The sequence below is a fragment of the Eubalaena glacialis genome, chromosome 4 (assembly GCF_028564815.1).
Source record: "Eubalaena glacialis isolate mEubGla1 chromosome 4, mEubGla1.1.hap2.+ XY, whole genome shotgun sequence".
Lineage (NCBI taxonomy): Eukaryota > Metazoa > Chordata > Mammalia > Artiodactyla > Balaenidae > Eubalaena > Eubalaena glacialis.
In genome coordinates this window covers 179,941,079-179,958,607 of record NC_083719.1, presented here as the reverse complement: position 1 = coordinate 179,958,607, position 17,529 = coordinate 179,941,079, and the positions used below count along the sequence as shown (strand labels likewise).

Below are 17,529 nucleotides of genomic sequence, written 5' to 3'. Positions count from 1 at the left end.
GGTGGCAGGCCAGGGCTACGAGTGACTCTTTTTGCTCCACCATCCATTGCATGGGGCTTCTGGCCTCATGGTCACAGGACAGTTGCTGCCTTGCCAGGCATCACAGCCCGCTCCAGACCAAAGGGCTACAAGGCCACGGGGAGTCCAAGACTCTTCCTTTAAAGGGCGTTCCGGGAAACCGCACCAGCAAGTTCCACTTGCATCGTATTGGCCAGAACTGAGCCACCACCCCCACCCCAAACACGCATGGAATGTCTAACTTCAGACGAGGCCTCCGCGGGGTCACCTGCGACACTGAGGAGCCCACTCTCATCCAGCCTCAGCTGAGAGGCGGCCAGAAGTCCCTGGTAAATCAGGAGTCATCACCCAGGGTGATTTATAGGAGAGATTTATTTGAAGAAATATTACAACATATAAAAACTACATAAAGTCTTAATTTCCACTCATACAGTGGTAAATTTGATATAATGCATAATAAAAAACTTTTAAAATCCAGAACGGACAAAGTACTGCACAGTTTCATCACTAAGTCAAATTAGTTGATAAGCAAATCTCACAGAAGAGCTTCATGTCAGCCAAGGCCACAAACACCGTGTACAACACATCTGAACTGACAGATTGACATGTTAAAAATACAACAATATCAGTGCACGTTGGGGAGATCTCTGGTGCCAGAAACAAGGGCGATTGGAGGGCAGAACTAGTCCTTAGCAGTCTCCTCCTTGATTTTAACTGAAGAGAAATAAAAGAGAGAGTCATTGCAGGGAACGTATGTAATGCTACACAAAGCAATAGGCAAGCACATCAGGTACGTGAACCAGGAGCTACGTTAATGCCCAGGCGTTGACGTTAAAGGACCACCTCATAAGAACCTGCAGCAGCTCTGCATCAGCATTCAGAGACTGAACACTGCTCAGGTGCTCCCTAAAGGTTTCCAGACCACCTGGGTTATGGGCTAGTGTCTGAGGCGGGTGCAGCCGACCCAGACTCACTTAGCAGGACAGAGGCAAGCGCCCCGAGATCTGACCACCCATCCACTGCGTGCCGGGCCCCAGTGCTCCGCGCCTACCCACACGCTCACTCATCTCAGAGCAACCCTGAGAGACGCAAGGCCACCAGGGAGGGTGGGTGACTCGCCCCAGTCTCAGAACCTAAAGCCATACCCCTGCTGTCCCCACCACTCCCTACCATACCTGAGGTGCTCTCTCGCGCTCTGGCCAACATACAGCGCTTGATCTCCAAGCCGATGGCTTTGGCCAGTGGCGGTGGCACAGCGTTACCCACCTGCAGGAGGGAAGGAAGGCGACGTCTGGTTCGGCACGGCTGGAGTCAGCGCTAGCCTCCACTCGGACACGGGCACTGGGCCCCCCGTCTCAGGCTCACACAGGCCTCCAAAGCCCTTCCCTCAGGATGGCGCTCACACCCTCCACCCAGCCCATCCTCCCGCCCCAAACACCAGCAGGTCAAGCACCACTCAGAGAAGGGGGCCTTTAAAGGGCTTTAGAAAATCTTAGAATCCGGATATGGAAGCTACTATGTTTCACTTCTAGCTGAGAGCTGTTGCTCCCAGAGCACAGGATGGCCGAGGGGGGCGAGATGGGAGGGTCTCGCTGTGACCCCCAGGCACTGCCAGCCTTTTCAGCCACATGCCTGCATTACTTGGAAATACATTTCATTAACAGCCAAACGGAACACCCTGAGAAACAGGAGGAATTATTGGTTCGTTTCAACCCTTAGCAACACTGAATTTTCACCACCGTGTATTTCGTCTGCTCTCTGCAACGCGGTGTAACTTTCCTTTGGGCTAAACGTGCCTCAGCTGTCCACGGCACCCGGCACCCGACACACTTGGCGACTCCGGCTGACCCGGGAGCGCCCTGGGCCCCAGGGACAGGGTCCCTCCTTCCTGACCACCCCCTCGTGGGAGTGCTGAGGCCAGTCAGCCCCCACCTCTGGGGGCTCAGCGTCCCCTCGGAAGTGACTGCAAGTCAAGCTCCCCACCGACCCCCGACCCCCTGGTCTCCCTCCCGCCAGGGCCGCTTCGTGCGCGGTGCCGGTCGCCCCTCCTCAGGGGGGAGGAGACCCGGGCCCACTCCGCTCCACTGACCTGCCGGTGCTTGTCCAGGATGTTGCCGAACAGCCGGTAGGTGTCAGGGAAGCCCTGAGAGCGGGCGCACTCCCGCACACTCACGACGCGGTGCTGCTCCGGGTGGAGCACGCGGCCCTGGGGGCAAGAGGCGCAGTGGGGGTGGGAATGAGACGGGGCCACGGGAAGCCCACCCCAGGCTGGGGCGCAGAGGCAGGAGGCGGCGAGGAGGGCCGGCCCAGCCGCGAAGCCCGTGCCTCCGCCCCGCCCAGGCCCGAGCAGCCCTCAGACCTACCTGCTTGCCCATAGGCTCAGGGTTGGTGACGGTCGTGCTGAAGAAGCCGTCCCACTCGAGCCGTCCATAGAGGCCGGCCCAGTGGTTGTGCCTGTTCCCGGTGTGGGGCAAGCACCAGGGAATGAGGGTGTTGAACTGTCTGGCCGCAGGGTCACAGGCTTTGCCTGTTGGAAGAGAGGGCTGCGATGGGGCTGTGCTGACGGAACGGGACGATACAGCAGCCGACAGTCCCCGTTTGCCAGGCAGAGCTTCATCGCGGACCCTGTTCTCAGCAGCCGTGCGCAGCAGGGACACCCAGGCCTGGCGAGTCAGCACCCCACCCAGGGCTGCTGGGTTCCTGAGCGGCAGCCCCGGCATCTCCTGCTGAGAAACCCCGGAGACCGTGCTCCTTCCCCCGAGCCCACCGCCCCGCTGCAGAGCCTAAGGGGGCTGGGGCTTCACACCAAACTTGAGCAAGCCACACCTGGGGGCCAGGGCACAAGTGGGGGTCCCACCTTCCACACAGGAGCAGACCCCGCGGAGAGCCCCGGCGCTGCTGCAGCCGTTCTTCTTGTCATGGTAGTTGTACCGCAGCTTCCTGGCCAAGGTGCCGTCAGAGAGCCGCACCTCGATGTTTGGCAGGTCACGCCAGTCTGAGCCCGGGGCCAGAGGGATGTGCCGCATGCGAGCGGCCACCAAGGCACTCATGTCCTGGAAGAGCACAGCAGGCCCAGCTGTCACTGAGCTCGGGGAGCACCTGACCACGTGCAGTGGGCTGGGCGCCATAGTACTGGGCACTGGGCATACCACGGTGACCAGGACCCCCAAGGGGCTTGTATCCCATTGTGGGAGACAAGCAGTGACCCGAATCGACAACCTGGGGGTTACACACGTGCCATGAAGACACCAGAGCAGGGATGTGGAATGACGGGGGAACGGGTGAAGGGATGGCTTCGGGCAAGCGCGGGGCTTCTGAGGAGGTGACGTCGGAGCTGAGCCCTGCAGGACAGGAGGAGCCGGCGGCGGGGAGAGCTGGGGTTTGGTGCGTTTGGGAGATGCCCAGAGAAGAGCGGTGCTGAGACAAGACCAGTCATAGGAGACGATGGCCAGACACACCATGCTAGCCCGATTCTAGGCAGAGTACAAGCTCTGATGGACACTTTCTAGGCCCATGTACTGGGGCGGGGGTGGGGCGCAAGGGGAGAAGCAGGAGGCAGTGGGGTGTGAGGCCGGGGGCCGGCTGAGGTGGCGGAGTTCGGGTTAGGGGCCGAGCGCAGAAGGAGCTGGAAGGGGGCCGAGATCAGACCCCGCCTCCCCCGCAAGCCCTGCCTGGGCTCCAACCACAGAGCTGTTCCTGGGAGGCCGCTGGGAGGAGGCCCCGCTTCATGGAGGTGACGTTACCTTACAGATGTGGTCCCTGAGGATGGGCTGGTACTGCGAGCCCCGGAGCTGCCTCTGGAACCAGGACTGAGGCTCCCCGTTGTACGAGATCTCCTGCGCCGAAGCTCCGTTCCGGATCTCGGGAAGGTCGGACATCGTGTCCCGCACGGTGATGGTTCGGAACGGACCCGAGCTCAACCTGCAACAGAGCACAGATCGTGGCACCTCTGGGGACACACACAGCTACCGTGTGTGTGAGTCACAACTGCCGTCCCCCGACTGCTGGCACCGTCTTCTCCAGAGAAGGCAACCCGGCTCGGGGCCAAAGGGCAGCTCGGGGTCAAAGGGCCGCCCGAGGTCACAGGGGCAGCATTCTTCTCAGACCCCGTCTGAAAAGGGGACAGGCTATAGTGTGGGCTCTGCCCGTGACTACGGCCAGGCTTCTGGCCACTGCCCTGGACACAGGGCACTCGGGGTCAGAACGAGACCAGAGGTGGCAGAGCATTCGCAGGGCAGGCCGGATGCGGCGCTGTCTGCTCCTCGCTAACACTTTCTCCTCGGCTCGGGCCTCTTCACAGAGGTCCACCCGCACCAGGCCTCGCCGGGGAAGGCTCACAAGCGCCAGGACAGCGGGCTGGCCGGGGTTCTCCTACCTGGTGATGTTGCTGACAAACTTCTTGTCGTCGACTACGACACTCAGCTGGCAGGCCCGGGGCGCGAACACATGCAGCGGCTCTGGGAACAGAGGGAGCTGCTCTCCGGGGGCCGCGGCCAGGATGATGGCCCGCCTCCGCGTCTGGGCCACGCCGTACTGACCAGCCTGCACAGGGGAGGGCCAGACACACACACGGTCAGTGGGCACCTCCGATCAGCTGGGCCGAGGGCTGGGGTCCACAGCACCTGACTTTCTGGGGCATCTGGCTGGTGTGGAGCTCACCCAGAGAGCCCCTAGTTAACCCACGGGCTCATGCCTAACAGGAGGTGGGACCGGAGAAGAGGACGAAAGATCCCAGGAGGTGGCCGGTAGCCCCTGGAGAAGACGGGAGCGAAGCCCGCTGGCGATCCCAGCCAGCTCTTTAAACAGCACATGAAGGAGCACTTGGGGAGAAGAGCGGCCAGAGGAGACACCAGGAGCCGTGCCACCTGCCTGGCAGCCCACGGTCACAAGGGAAAGAACACGGCTGCCAACAAGGTTGACCAGTGAGGCCGAGACACTATGGAAGCTGAATGGGAGGGGGGCCCGGCAGCCGTCTCCCCAGCCCTCGCCCGCACCGCAGGTTACCACGCTGTGGCCTGTCCCTTTGAGCTCTATTTTCAGTTTGAGACAGCTTGTTGCTGTCCAGGGACTGCTCGGCCCCTTCTCCGGCCACACGCGTCGGCCCGCTCTGCCCCTGCCCGGGGGGCCCACCTGCAACACGCCGAAAGTGCACTGATAGCCCATGCGGACCAGGCAGCGGAGCGTGAGCTTCAGGACCATGGAGCGCTTGAAGGAGACGAAGTTCCTGACGTTCTCCAGGAGGAAGTACCTGGGCCGGTAGTAGTCGCAGTAGCTGTGGAGGCGGGAGACACGAGAGAGGAGGAGACCTACTCTGCCAGAAGCCATTCCCAAATGCTTGACGTTTGTCAAGACGCACCTGCCAACTGTCAAGGTCTCTCCCTAGCGGAGGGGCAGCCGTGAACTTCCTGAAGGCAAAGACCGGCGTCTCACTCAGCACACCGCCTTCAGCAGGTGCGAAGGCTAAAGCAGTTACTGCTCGGCCCTGGCACGCCCGCGGCGCAGCCCCGGGACCGGCCGTCCAGTCACCCTGGGGCAGCACCGAACGCAGAGGGAATTCTAGCCTGTTTACCTGAGGAAGGAGACCACCAGGGAGTTCTTGAACTTGGAGTAGGTTCGAGAGTTGAAGCGGTTCATGCCGCTAAAGCCTTGGCAAGGCGGCCCACCACACAGCATCTCCACGTCTCCCTTCTGCGGCAGCTTCTGGCCGCGGGAGTTGGTCACCTCCCCGGCCATGACCAGCTTCAGCAGGACGTTGCAGTCCTCCGTGAACACCGTGGACCCGGGATTGTTCAGCCGGAACGCCTGGGCCGCAGGGTCCCACATCTCGATGGCCCACAGCGTTTCCGAGATGCCTGGGGGACAGAAGGACAAAGATGAACTGTGAACCCCCTGTAGCATGAGACTCTTTAGTCAGAACTGTGACCAGAGTCAGAAAGGTCTTCCAGGCAGAACGTGCCCGGTCCGGTTTTAGCAGCTGTGCAGAGAGGAACCCGGAGCCTACCTGCTTGGTGGAAGCCTTCCGACAAACCCCCACAGCCAGAAAACACATCCAGGGTCCGCAGCTTCGGCAGCTTGATTTCCGTCTCCAGTTCGCTCGGCTCACAGCTGTGCGACTTTGTCCTGCTTTTCCCTGCGGGAGACAGGCCCCAAGTCAGATCAGGGCCCTAACGTGCTCTCTTCAAACACCCTGGTGATTCAGAGACGGCCTCGTTCTGAGTTGGTGGCAGCAGAGTGAGGTAACGTCAGAGGCTGCTCTTTTATACTGACTGATTCATGAGAATCCAGTTATAGGAGACGGACTTGAAAAGAAGCCCGGGGAGTAACGACATACCTTTCCCCTTCCCTTTCCCTTTATTTCCAGGGCTACGGGCATGGTTTGGAGGATCTTCAAAGCTTTTGCTCTTGGCATTATAGGCCTGAGAAGGAAAGAACCACAACAGTCTGGAAGAGAAACACCACTCCCCTCTCTAACAAATACGATTTAAGTTAATTTGATAAGATCTACTTAATTTCTCCTAAATATGGCCATAAGCAAAAAGTGCTTTGATTTTTATTACAGTAGAGATGAGGGAAAAATTCTACTAATACACACATTTTATGTGGCCAACATTGAAATTCCTGCTATTTGAAGTAACTGAACTACTCATTCTAAAAACAGGCAAATGTTACAATTAGACTGTACACGCTGGAACCTGGGGGAAACACAGGTTATCTTAAAACGATACATGCCTATCACAGAAAAGCCATGCTCAAACAATTTAAGAGTGATTAGCTTAATCAACAAACCGCTGGCTCTACTCTCAATAACCAGGCCACAGGCTCAGCTGTATGGCCCCGGCCTGGACACGGATCCCTGGCTGAAGGCACTGGGGGCAGGGCTGCATCTCCCAGGGCTAGAGGAACCTTTCCCTAACTCACAGGCACTGGCCAGGCCAGCAGAGGCCACCTAACAGTCTTCAAATATTGCTGTTGCCTTAGGACACTCAAATGTGACATTGTTTTGTTTTAAGCCCAAAGTGTTAAATTCCAGAACAACTTGAATGTCACAGATTCGTACTCTGGATACTTAAACTGCTTTCTCGGGGGCTGTGTCTGACCCCAAGGCCCTCCCTCCAGTGAGCCCAGGGCCCCACACCTCAAGGAAGTAGAAGCGGTCGGGGCCACCAGCGGAGAAGTCCTGGAGGCACTCGGGCAGGTCCTCCCCGTACTCCACGGTGCAGCGGCCCTGCACGGCCTTGAAGTCCACCACAGCCTCCTCGTCACTCCAGTAAAGCAGGTTGATGTCTGCGTGGTAACTCGCCGGGGTGGACTTGTGCGTGTTCTCCGGCCTGTGAGTGCAAGGGTCTCTGTTAGTTCTTTTGCCTCGAGCTGACCGGCAATTAAATGGCACATTCCTGGGAGTGCTCAGATGATCGGTGGGTAAAGACCATTCCCCACCCAGCAAGTCACCTTGACTACTAACCCCCTTAGCTGGCACTAACCACAGACTAAGTGGGATTCTTTGCCATGAACTCAACTAACGGTTTGCTTGCTCTTCATGCCCCCAGTGTAGCCCCAAGAGACTTGTCCTGTGTTAAGACCAGCTGCTGGTCTCCTGTTAAAAGCATGTCTAGAGCTGCCTTCATTCGCCTGTAACAGCCAGATTCCTTGTTCTTTCTCATTACTCAACTGATTATTACAGAGACTTGAAAAAATCTTTCACGTACATTAGCTAAGACACGGAGCAACATTAGACCTATCTGTATGGATTAGTTTCAGGTTATCTGCTAACCATTACTAGGATCCCAGAAAAAGACTGAGTGAAGCCAAGACCTTGGACAGAGAGAAACCCCAGAAACAGGGAAGAGGGCCTGAGAAGAACAGGGGGATGGGGAATTGGGGGGGGGGGAACACGGACAGTCGTAGACAGAACTCAGGGTTCTGAGGGCGCCTCAGGCAGAGCCCAGGACATTCCACGCCTGTCTTTGTCACACTCTGGACTTCTGCTCACAGATTTCTTTTGGACAAAGCTCTGCAGCTTTAAGAGAGAAAGCGAGGGCTGTGATATATAGTTGTGGTCATCCTCAGGACCCTCCAGGTAATCAGAAACACTTGCAAGAACAGACACCTCCACCCAAGTCTTAGACCACCACTGTGTGTGCTGTTACCACCCCGCCTCAGGCAGAGCCCCCTGAAGGGCAGAGGCTTCACCGACCTGTAAAACTTGTTGACTCTGATCTTGATATCGGTCTCGTTGGGCCTGCCGTTGCTCTTCTTGACGCAGAAGATCTCTTTTATGCGGCCAATACGGTACGGCTCAGGGGCATCTAGGTTGCTGCCTTTGATGTAGTCGGAGTATTTCCGGTAGTGTTCTGGATACAGAGCTTCATCCACAGGCTCCTTCCGTGGGCGTTTCACAGGACTGGACAGCTTAATGCTGCAGAGAAGCAACCGTTATGAGTCACTGAACATGAAGCCTTAAAAAGTAGTCTCAGCATGACTGACCAGTGACAATAACCACTTAAATTCAAACACCTTAAACTAATGCAGCTAAGTACCCTTAGAACAGATTTAGAGATTCAATCTCACCCACACTTTAAAATGGGTATTCTCCATCTGTGCTCCGGGTATAGTCGCTAAGGCTGTTCAGGTATTCCCCGCTCCCAGCCTCAGGGCAGGACTGTACTTCCTGGCACGTGATTCGTCCAGCTCCACACGTATGCGCAGCAGTGACGCACACGTGCTTGGAGCAGGAGCACTGAACCGCCAGGAGAGCCTCCAGCGAGCTTCCCCTTGCCTCAGACTGGCAGCTTCTGAGAAGGCAGAGGCTCTGTCAGCCCAGGTCCCTGCGTGACACAACAGTCCGAGACCCCTGAACCACAATGGACACACAGTACAGGCAAGAAGTAAGCTTCTGTGATTTTAGAGTTGTTACCATGGCATATCCTACACGCTGAGGCATCGACCCAGAGGCAATGCGGGAGAGGCATGGGGAGAAGACTCGCCGTCTGGGCAAGCCGAATTTGGCCTGACCATGTACTGGCTAACTCAGGCCATCAAATCAGATGCCAAGCTGCCAAGACCGCAGGGCTGCGTACTTTGAAGACTGCAGTTCAGGGAGGCAGCTGCTGTGCTTTCCCGTCAGACCCCCTGAAGTCTGACGGGCTCCAAAGGTGTCTCTGAACACCTGTGCTCTCGCTTCGGCTGTGCCAGGAGCACCTGGTAAACAGCACTACAGGGAGTCCTCCCCTTCGAGGCTGAAAACTGGAGCTAAAGGGCGTGATGCACACTCACTGCGTGAGTCTGGAAGGACCGATGTTTTGTCACTTACGGTGACTGAATGGAGCTTGGGGACTGGGCTCCAATTAGGACTCGAGGAAAATGGAACTGCAAGTCGGGAAACTGAGCTGACTAAGCTCAGAAAATGTTGGCTGTAAATCCAACCACGCACTAGTTCTTAGAACGAACAAGGAATGGATGAAGTGTGGACAATATCTGTGGCTTTGATTTTTCCCTGAAGAGCGTCAATTCTCTGATGTGGAAGTCTTTTTTTTTTTTTTAGTTTTATTTATTTTTGGCTGCGTTGGGTCTTCGTTGCTGTGTGGGCTTTCTCTAGTTGCGGCGAGCAGGGGCTACTCTTTGCTGCGGTGTGCGGGCTTCTCATTGTGGTGGCTTCTCTTGTTGCGGAGCACGGGCTCTAGAGCACAGGCTGAGTAGTTGTGGCGCACGGGCTTGGTTGCTCTGCGGCAGGTGGGATCCTCCCGGACCAGGGCTCGAACCCATGTCCCCTGCATTGGCAGGCGGATTCTTAACCACTGCGCCACCAGGGAAGTCCCGGAAGTCTTTTGATGCAATTCCCATTTACCAAGAAGTAACTCACAGTCAGCCTTTACTTTAAGCCAGGCGCTGTGCTAATAAGCCATTTTCTTTTAACTCACTTACTCCTTAGGGGCCTGGCAGGCAAGGTACTCCTCTCCCCACCTGATAGATGGGAACTGGGAGGGGGTCTCTGCCGTGACCAGCTGGGCAGGAACCCACCACTGACCCTAGTGCTCTCTCCCTTAGCCAGCGGGCTCTCTGTCTGACTTCTTTCACAGACAGCTTCACTGCCACAGAATTACAGTCGCTCTGCACTGGACGGCTGGATAATGTCTGCTCACCCCAGATGACACTGTGACAGCTCGGCAGCAGCAGGTACTGGGCTGCGGGGTGGGGGACATTGTGGAGCCAGCTCTGTACTGGCCCAGAGCTCCTGGCCCTGACTGCAGCAAGGGGCACTCACTTGAAGGTGAATGCCTCGGGGGGGAGGTACACGCCATCGCCCACTCGATACTGGATGCCGTTCTTGGTGGCTAAGCTGTAGAGGACCCGGCCATCCAGGTCCTCGAGCTGCTCCATGACCCTGGGAATTTCTTTCTGCCTCATTTCAGCCAGACGTGCGCAGCTTGCACAGAACCTGAAGGAGTGAAGGACAGAAACCAAAGGCCCTTAAGTGGCTGGTAGTGACTACAAGCAGCTGCCACTGGCTTAATCCAGACTCTGGTGACCAAGAGGAAGGATTTACAGATGTTAGGAGGAACTGGCTTTCCTGCACTTTTATGTTCACATTTTGAAAGCACTTATTTGGGACCAAAGCCCAGAGATACACACAATAGGAAAATGACAAGCCAACCCCACTTTTAAGTAGTTGATATAAAAACCCTAAGACATTAACAAACAATCTAGAATATGGTCAAGAATCCACACCACGAGCGATAATGCAGACGGTGGTAAAGACAGGAACTCCAAACGTCAGAGGAGGCTCACGCTATTATCTCTAAAGGCTGAAGAGGTATTTGGTAAAATTCAACATTATTTCTGATTAGTAAACCCTTAAAAGGAGAGTTAGAGATTGCCTTAAAAACAGATCAAGTCAAAAGGCAGCCCCAGGTCGACTGCAGAAACACCAGAGGCATCGCAGCGAGCCCTCCTAGCCTCGGCCCTGTCAGCCTTACTGTCACACACTGCCCGCTCTGGAGGTGCCGGCTGCCACTTTTAGTTAAAACAAGTGAGGTACCAAGGTTAGAAAGGAAGACGTGGAGCACTAACCATTTTTTAAGAAGCAAGCCTCCCTAAAAGCATTCACCCACCAGTTAGAATGAAATGGAATCAAACATCTCGCTTATGAGAAAAGACACAAGATCTGTGGTACAGACACTGAGGAACCCAGAAAGGCACATCCTGTCCCTGGATGAGACAGCTTCTCATGAGGGTCACTCCCCACCAGGCTGTCCACACACTTACAGCCACTGCAACCAAGTCAGGCTGGTCTTTGGTTGGTGAGGAAGACAATCAGAAGACGTGGGGAAAGCAAAGTCAGCAGAGAGAAGCACAGGAAAAGCTCGAGGGGGGGTTCATGCAGACACACGGAGTCCTCGAGCACCAACAGAGCGGCCCAAGGAGCCCAGTCGCCGCACTCACTTGTACTTGTTGTCCTCCATTGGCAGAGTTTTTGGAGGGGACTCAAATCTTGCGTAGTCTTGGTCATACCAAAGCTGGTAGAAATAGGTCTTTCCGTCATCTTCCGACATCAGGGCCTCAGGGTCCACGCCTCCCTAGGGATGAGGCTGCCGTCAGCCATGATGACCCCACACATCGAGGAGGGGCACACAAGGGTCGCCAGGCACTCACCTCCAAGGCCCAGTTTTCCGACGGGGCTTTATAGACGACCTGCACTTTGCTGTGAATGTATGAAAGCTGCATGTCCTCACATTCGTCTACCAGGAACAGCTCCAGGGGGTCCGACGTGGCCCCAAGGACCGTGTCCGTCCCAGCACAGAACCAGTGGGCATGAAACATCTGTCCGTTGCTGCTGTCCTCCCACAGCGCCGTGACCCTGGAGCCAGAAGAGGGGGCGGGAAGAAAGTTCTAACTTGACCGGCAGATCTGGACCAAGTCTCCTTGGGGGACATGTATTTTTTGGTTTTAGTATAGGGCAAAGAGCTGCTGCTATTCTTACAAAATAGGCACCTCTTACTTACTCAACAGAAAGTGTGGGCTGAAGTCAAGCAGAGGGAAGGACACAAACCTTGCTAAATACAGTGGTTTTGAAGAATCATCTGGAATAACAGAAACACAGTCCCCCACTTCCAGGGTTTCCGAGTCGATGCATACCTTCTTATAGTAACTCTTCTTCCCATCGGTCTGAAAACAAGAGCTTAATTTCAGGTGAGGATGGGTTTGAAGGTCCGTGCTAGGCTTGACCTGCGTGTTCCTGTTACTTTATGAGAAAGTATCACTCCTAACAATTTCTCCAAGAAGCTGTGAGCTCTACCAGACTGGCTACTATAGAGAACATCCAACTTCTTTGGCTGGAAGCCTGCAGCAAAGGCCGCTCACATCCCTCTATCACCACCTCTGCCCTCTTGTGTCAGCAGCAAATGGGATTCTAGCATTCAATCGTAATGGCACCGTACCCCACTCCCCACACCTCCCTTAGCCACACGGACCTCCTTCCTTCTCTCCCACAAGGAAAGCTGGTCCCACCTCAGGGCCTCTACCCTGGTTCCTCCCCAGACCTTCATGCACTGGCTACTCTCCAACCTTTCGGTCTCAGCTCAGATGTTGCCCCACCAAGAAGCCTCCGTGGCCCCAGCACCCCTGCTGCCCCCCACCCTCCTGACAGTACATGTGTCACAGCCAGGAGCTTAGTTATGCCTAGGCCTAGAGCAGCATCCAGCAGGGTAGGCCTCACGCTTGTTGAGGGAACTGACCATCTTTGGCTTATGGACATCTAGGGAACAACACTGAGATGACATTCACTCTCCAGCTTTGGTAAAGGATTTGACCCTTACAGGCAGGTAACCACAGAACCCCCGGGAGGCAGTCTGCTAGTGCCCCCAAACACCTACTCCTAGGCCAGAGGGGACTGTGAAGGCTCTCTTCAAAACAAGCTTGGAAGGGGAACCAGCCTGACACCCCAAGAACTGTGTCAAATGCCCATTTTGGGGACTTCCCTGGTGGTGTGGCGGTTAAGAATCTGCCTGCCAACGCAAGGGACACGGGTTCGAGCCCTGGTCCAGGAAGATCCCACATGCCGTGGAGCAACTAAGCCCATGCACCACGACTACTGAGTCTGCGCTCTAGAGCCCGAGAGCCACGACTACTGATCCTGCGTGCCACAACTACTGAAGCCCGTGTGCCTAGAGCCCGTGCTCCCCAACAAAGAGAAGCCACCGCGATGAGAAGCCCGCGCACCGCAACGAAGAGTAGCCCCCGCTGGCCGCAACTAGAGAAAGCCCACGCACAGAAATGAAGACCCAACGCAGCCAAACATAAATAAATAAAATAAATAAATACATATATTTTTAAAAAGCCCATTTTGGAGTGTGAGGAAAACTGAGTCCTTGGGCGTACAAGCAAAAAAATGCACTTCAGGTGCTTGACCACAGGCCTCGGCCTCTCAGCCAGCTCTGCTCCGCTCACGGGACAAATGGGCAGGTTTCTCAGCTGCAGGGCTCAGGCTGCTTAAGACGTCTGGCAGCGAGATACCACGGGACAACTGGCTTCTCAGAAGGGCAGCACTAAAACGACTGAGAGCCTGCTCCTGGATTACCTTGACGGCTTCTCCAACCCAAAAGATCCGATCCTTGTTCTGCTTCTTTTTCTTCCCCTGATGCATCTTTTTGGGTGATGGCATCTCTGGAATATTGTCATCCACTTCTTCATCATCATCTGCCTCCTTCATGGCCATGTTGGGACACCTAAAAAGTCAGTTATTATAAGCAAGGTCCTCTTTAAAAGTAAAACCAATTGGGAATTCCCTGGCGGTCCAGTGGTTAGGACTCTGTGCTCTCACTGCTGGGGCCCGGGTTCAATCCCTAGTCGGGGAACTAAGATCCCACAAGCCTCTCGGCGCAGGCAGGAAAAAAAAAAAAAAAAAAAGTAAAACCAACCGAAGGTGTTTTACTTAGAAAACAGGGACAGGCCTGGTGACAGTGCTAGACAAAGGGACCCTGCCTGCTCTGTGCCTGTCAACCCAGCCGTCCCACACAAAGCCTATTTGCCATCAGCTGGCATTTTCCTCCATTTCAAGAACAAGCGTTGGCCAAACCTACCTCCTCTTTTGGCAAGCCTGTTTGCTCCTTCCGCTACCACCAAATTTAACCATATCCTTACAGGCTTTACACTTTCCACACTCAGGCTGTTGACAAATCTAAAACACATTTAAAAAGTAATCAAACGGTCATTAGTAACAGCTGGTAACCAGTTTTTGGTGAATTTAAAAACTGTACATTTAACCTCATTAGAAGTAAGGGAAGTAAGAGTTAGGAACAAGATACGAGGTTTGCATAGGTTAAGCCTGACACGTGGTGCTGGGACAGGTGTAGGGAAACGAGAACTCGCACTGCTCAAAGGATAAGTTGGTGACCCCACTCTGGAGAACGGTGTTCTAGATCAAAGTTAAGCACATGACCTACACCCCAGCAATTCTGCTTCTAAGGAGAGAAGAGTCACAGGAAGCCTCGTTAGAATATCAAGCTGCCCATCACTGAGGGATAAGCTGGAAGAGTCACAATGAAATATTATGGAATAGTTGAAGTGTTAACTAGTGTGACCTCCAAACAGCTCCTGCGGAGGTACTGAAGGTCACGTGTCAGACACAGACTAGTCACGGAATTGGGGGCACCACAGTAAGAAGTGTTCCAGCTCACTTCTACTCCTGGCTTCTGGATGTCTTTGAATATGTCATGTTAACCTTGTCTCTGGGAGATATCTGACTCACCTACTGGGGTATTGTGAGAATTCAATTAAAAATGTGCATGAATACAATTCGAAAAAGAAACAAACACACACACATAACAGCTGTGAAAGATTCCAGTTTACGTATACTTTCTTAAAAAATTTTTTTAAAGCGTGGATACGTATGTGCTAGATGAAATAAAGTAACACCACAACAAGAATGGCGAGGACATGCAAATTCCTATTTAAGGGCAGCCACTGAAGACAAAGGAGACGCTCTGAAGTCAGTGGCCAGTGTGAACGCAGGGCAGTTCTGAAGGCAGCTGCTGTATTTCTGTGTTTAAGTTTTCATCCAAATTAAGTCAAATAGATACCAAAAATACTGGGTTGGCCAAAAAGTTCGTTCGGGTTTTTCCGTAAGATTGGATGGAAAAACCCAAATGAACTTTATGGCCTACCCAACAGACCCGATCCCTGGGTCACAGAATTAGGGGGATTAATTCCTCTAGAGTGAAGTAAATATATATTTAAAAATTCAGTAAGAGAGGTCTTTTCAGGCCTCAAAGCTAAGCTGGACAAAGTCCCCACTTTCCCAGGGAATTGATGCCATGAGACAAGGCAGGCTCCTGGGTGGATGTCCCTACTTGGAGGAAGCAGCGCCTCTGTGGGGTAGTCACTCCCTCCGCCCTCACACCAGGGCCTGAGGACACAGTGGGACGCAGCCAGAGCAAAGGCACCCAGGAGGCCAGGCTCCTCTGCAACAACAGTGCCGCTGACGGCAAAGTGCCCGAGCACGCCTCTTTTGACAGCCGTCCCAGAAGACATGCAAGTCCCCCCAGATCACTAACTCTTTCTTCTAGCTTCTGTTTTAGGGGTCACATTTGAGCAGTGAGACTCTCAAGCCAGAAAGAGAAAGAAGTGAGTTCCTCAGAGATTACAAGGGGAGCAGGCAAGGTTACCTCGCAGACGCCACACCGCCGGCGTTTAAAGGCATTCTCCTTGTCTTCTTTGTCATCCTTCTCAATTTGCTCCGCAAAGAAAGTGTCAAAGATCTGGTAGACCAGCTTCGTAGTGGTGGCTTTGGTGGGGCCTCTGTCCTTCTCCTTGGCAGGATGCCGGATGGTCTGCCGCCTTTCAGCTCGCCTGGGAGAGAGTTTCCATGGTGTTAGCGGGCTGGGAAGGGCGCACAGGATGCTCTGCCTTCTGTCTCACGCCTTCAGTCTCATTCCTGCTGCATCCTTACCTTTTCCCCAGGGTGACCCCGGCCAACTTGATCAGGTCTCTCATGCAGGGGGTCAGGAAGATGGGCTGCTCGTCACTGTCCCCAGCCCGATCGTAACTCTCTACTTGTTCCACCACAAACTGGGCGTGTCGAAGGAGAGAATCCTCTGTGAATCGATTCAGGTTGAGCATAGAAGGAGGAACAGTGGTCTTTTAGGAAAAAAAAAAAAAAAAAAAAATCAGAAGTTTCCCTTAGGCTTAAGCAAAACCGGCCTAAATCAAACCATTTCTGCTGACTCTGAACATGTTTTCTAGCACATCTCATGTAAATAGGTGTGAATCCCATACTGTGAATAACCTAAACCTCTTACCTCAATCTTATTGATCAGGTCTTCGTATGTTGAGTCAGGGTTGTTCTGCAGGAACTCAACTACTATCTTGCTTATGTAGATCTTCTCTTGCATCACGCTGAACAGTGGTGCATACTCTGGGCTGGGATCCATCAAAATGTATTCGGCAAATGCTGCAGTGAATAGATGTTTAAGAGAGCAGTTTGAACCTGATGGCAGCTACAGTGGCCAAAGAGCAGAGATGAGGCTACGAGGCTTACATAACAGGCTAAGAGTCATTCTGTACCCAAATGTCAAAAAACATGAAGTACAGTCCAGAGTTAGCTCATTCAGAAGGGGCCTGTCTGAGCCAGCTAGAGGATGGAGACTGGCCAAGTGGCTTTCCTTTGGCTCGATTCTGGTTTTTGGAATTCGGCCTGGGTTTCAGCTGCAAGAACATGACCTGCTTTTATACCGGAGGGTCAGTTCCAGGCCAGTTGTAGCTAATATAAGAGGCCATTCCAGGGACTTCCCTGGTGGTGCAGTGGTTAAGAATCCGCCTTACAATGGAGGGGATGAGGGTTCGATCCCTGGTCAGGGAACGAAGATCCCACATGCCATGGAGCAACTAAGCCCACATGCCACAACTACTGAGCTCGCACGCCTCAACTAGAGCCCACATGCCGCAAACTACAGAGCCCACGCGCTCTGGAACCCACGCCACAACTACAGAGCCCACGTGCCCTGGAGCCCGCATGCCACAACTAAAGAAGAAAAAACCCGCACACCACAGCTAGATAGGAAGCCCGCGCATCACAACGGAGAGCCCGCATGCCTCAACAAAGACCCAATGCAGCCAAAAATAAATAAGTAAATGATAAATCTTAAAAAAAAAAAAGAGGCCATTCCGTTCAAACCTGACATGCTTTCCACATGGTCACGTGAACCTGACACTTCCCAGAGCCTGACACTTCCCAGAGCCCAACCAAGCCCCATGAAAGACAGGAGTGAAGGCCCCTTTCAGACCCCAGAAGAGTCCACAATTGGTCACATACTTACAGGTGCTAAAGCCAAGGAGAGCCTTTTCACCTCCATCAAAGCCAGCGATCCACCATTCATTTATTGGACCAAGATTTTTGCCATTAACACCACCTAAAAGGGGGGAAAAAAGTTTCCTGAAAGGGAAGTAGACTAAGAATATGCCTCTCAAAAACCCAGGAGGGTTAAGTGGCACTGAGTGCCCACCTGAGCCGACACCTCT

The 17,529-nt window shown here is 54.0% G+C and overlaps 1 protein-coding gene across 7 annotated transcripts in view; it reads right to left on the bottom strand.

Moving 5' to 3' along the window:
- Positions 1 to 372: 372 nt before the first annotated feature.
- Positions 373 to 17,529, bottom strand: part of DNMT1 (DNA methyltransferase 1) — a 42,335-nt gene continuing 25,178 nt past the window's right edge. For all 7 annotated transcript variants that reach the window (XM_061190524.1, XM_061190526.1, XM_061190525.1 and 4 more), the window contains 23 exons: positions 17,328 to 17,420; positions 16,311 to 16,462; positions 15,962 to 16,149; positions 15,678 to 15,861; positions 14,094 to 14,191; positions 13,592 to 13,739; positions 12,065 to 12,180; positions 11,668 to 11,872; positions 11,458 to 11,591; positions 10,280 to 10,453; positions 8,213 to 8,434; positions 7,154 to 7,346; positions 6,350 to 6,434; positions 6,020 to 6,148; positions 5,588 to 5,870; positions 5,149 to 5,290; positions 4,394 to 4,560; positions 3,762 to 3,939; positions 2,876 to 3,071; positions 2,382 to 2,545; positions 2,108 to 2,224; positions 1,194 to 1,284; positions 373 to 732 (listed from right to left, as the gene is read on the bottom strand). In XM_061190524.1, coding sequence (XP_061046507.1) covers positions 701 to 732; positions 1,194 to 1,284; positions 2,108 to 2,224; positions 2,382 to 2,545; positions 2,876 to 3,071; positions 3,762 to 3,939; positions 4,394 to 4,560; positions 5,149 to 5,290; positions 5,588 to 5,870; positions 6,020 to 6,148; positions 6,350 to 6,434; positions 7,154 to 7,346; positions 8,213 to 8,434; positions 10,280 to 10,453; positions 11,458 to 11,591; positions 11,668 to 11,872; positions 12,065 to 12,180; positions 13,592 to 13,739; positions 14,094 to 14,191; positions 15,678 to 15,861; positions 15,962 to 16,149; positions 16,311 to 16,462; positions 17,328 to 17,420 — 3,491 coding nt within the window. In that variant the 3' untranslated portion in view covers positions 373 to 700. The remainder of the gene's footprint in view (positions 733 to 1,193; positions 1,285 to 2,107; positions 2,225 to 2,381; positions 2,546 to 2,875; positions 3,072 to 3,761; positions 3,940 to 4,393; positions 4,561 to 5,148; positions 5,291 to 5,587; positions 5,871 to 6,019; positions 6,149 to 6,349; positions 6,435 to 7,153; positions 7,347 to 8,212; positions 8,435 to 10,279; positions 10,454 to 11,457; positions 11,592 to 11,667; positions 11,873 to 12,064; positions 12,181 to 13,591; positions 13,740 to 14,093; positions 14,192 to 15,677; positions 15,862 to 15,961; positions 16,150 to 16,310; positions 16,463 to 17,327; positions 17,421 to 17,529) is intronic.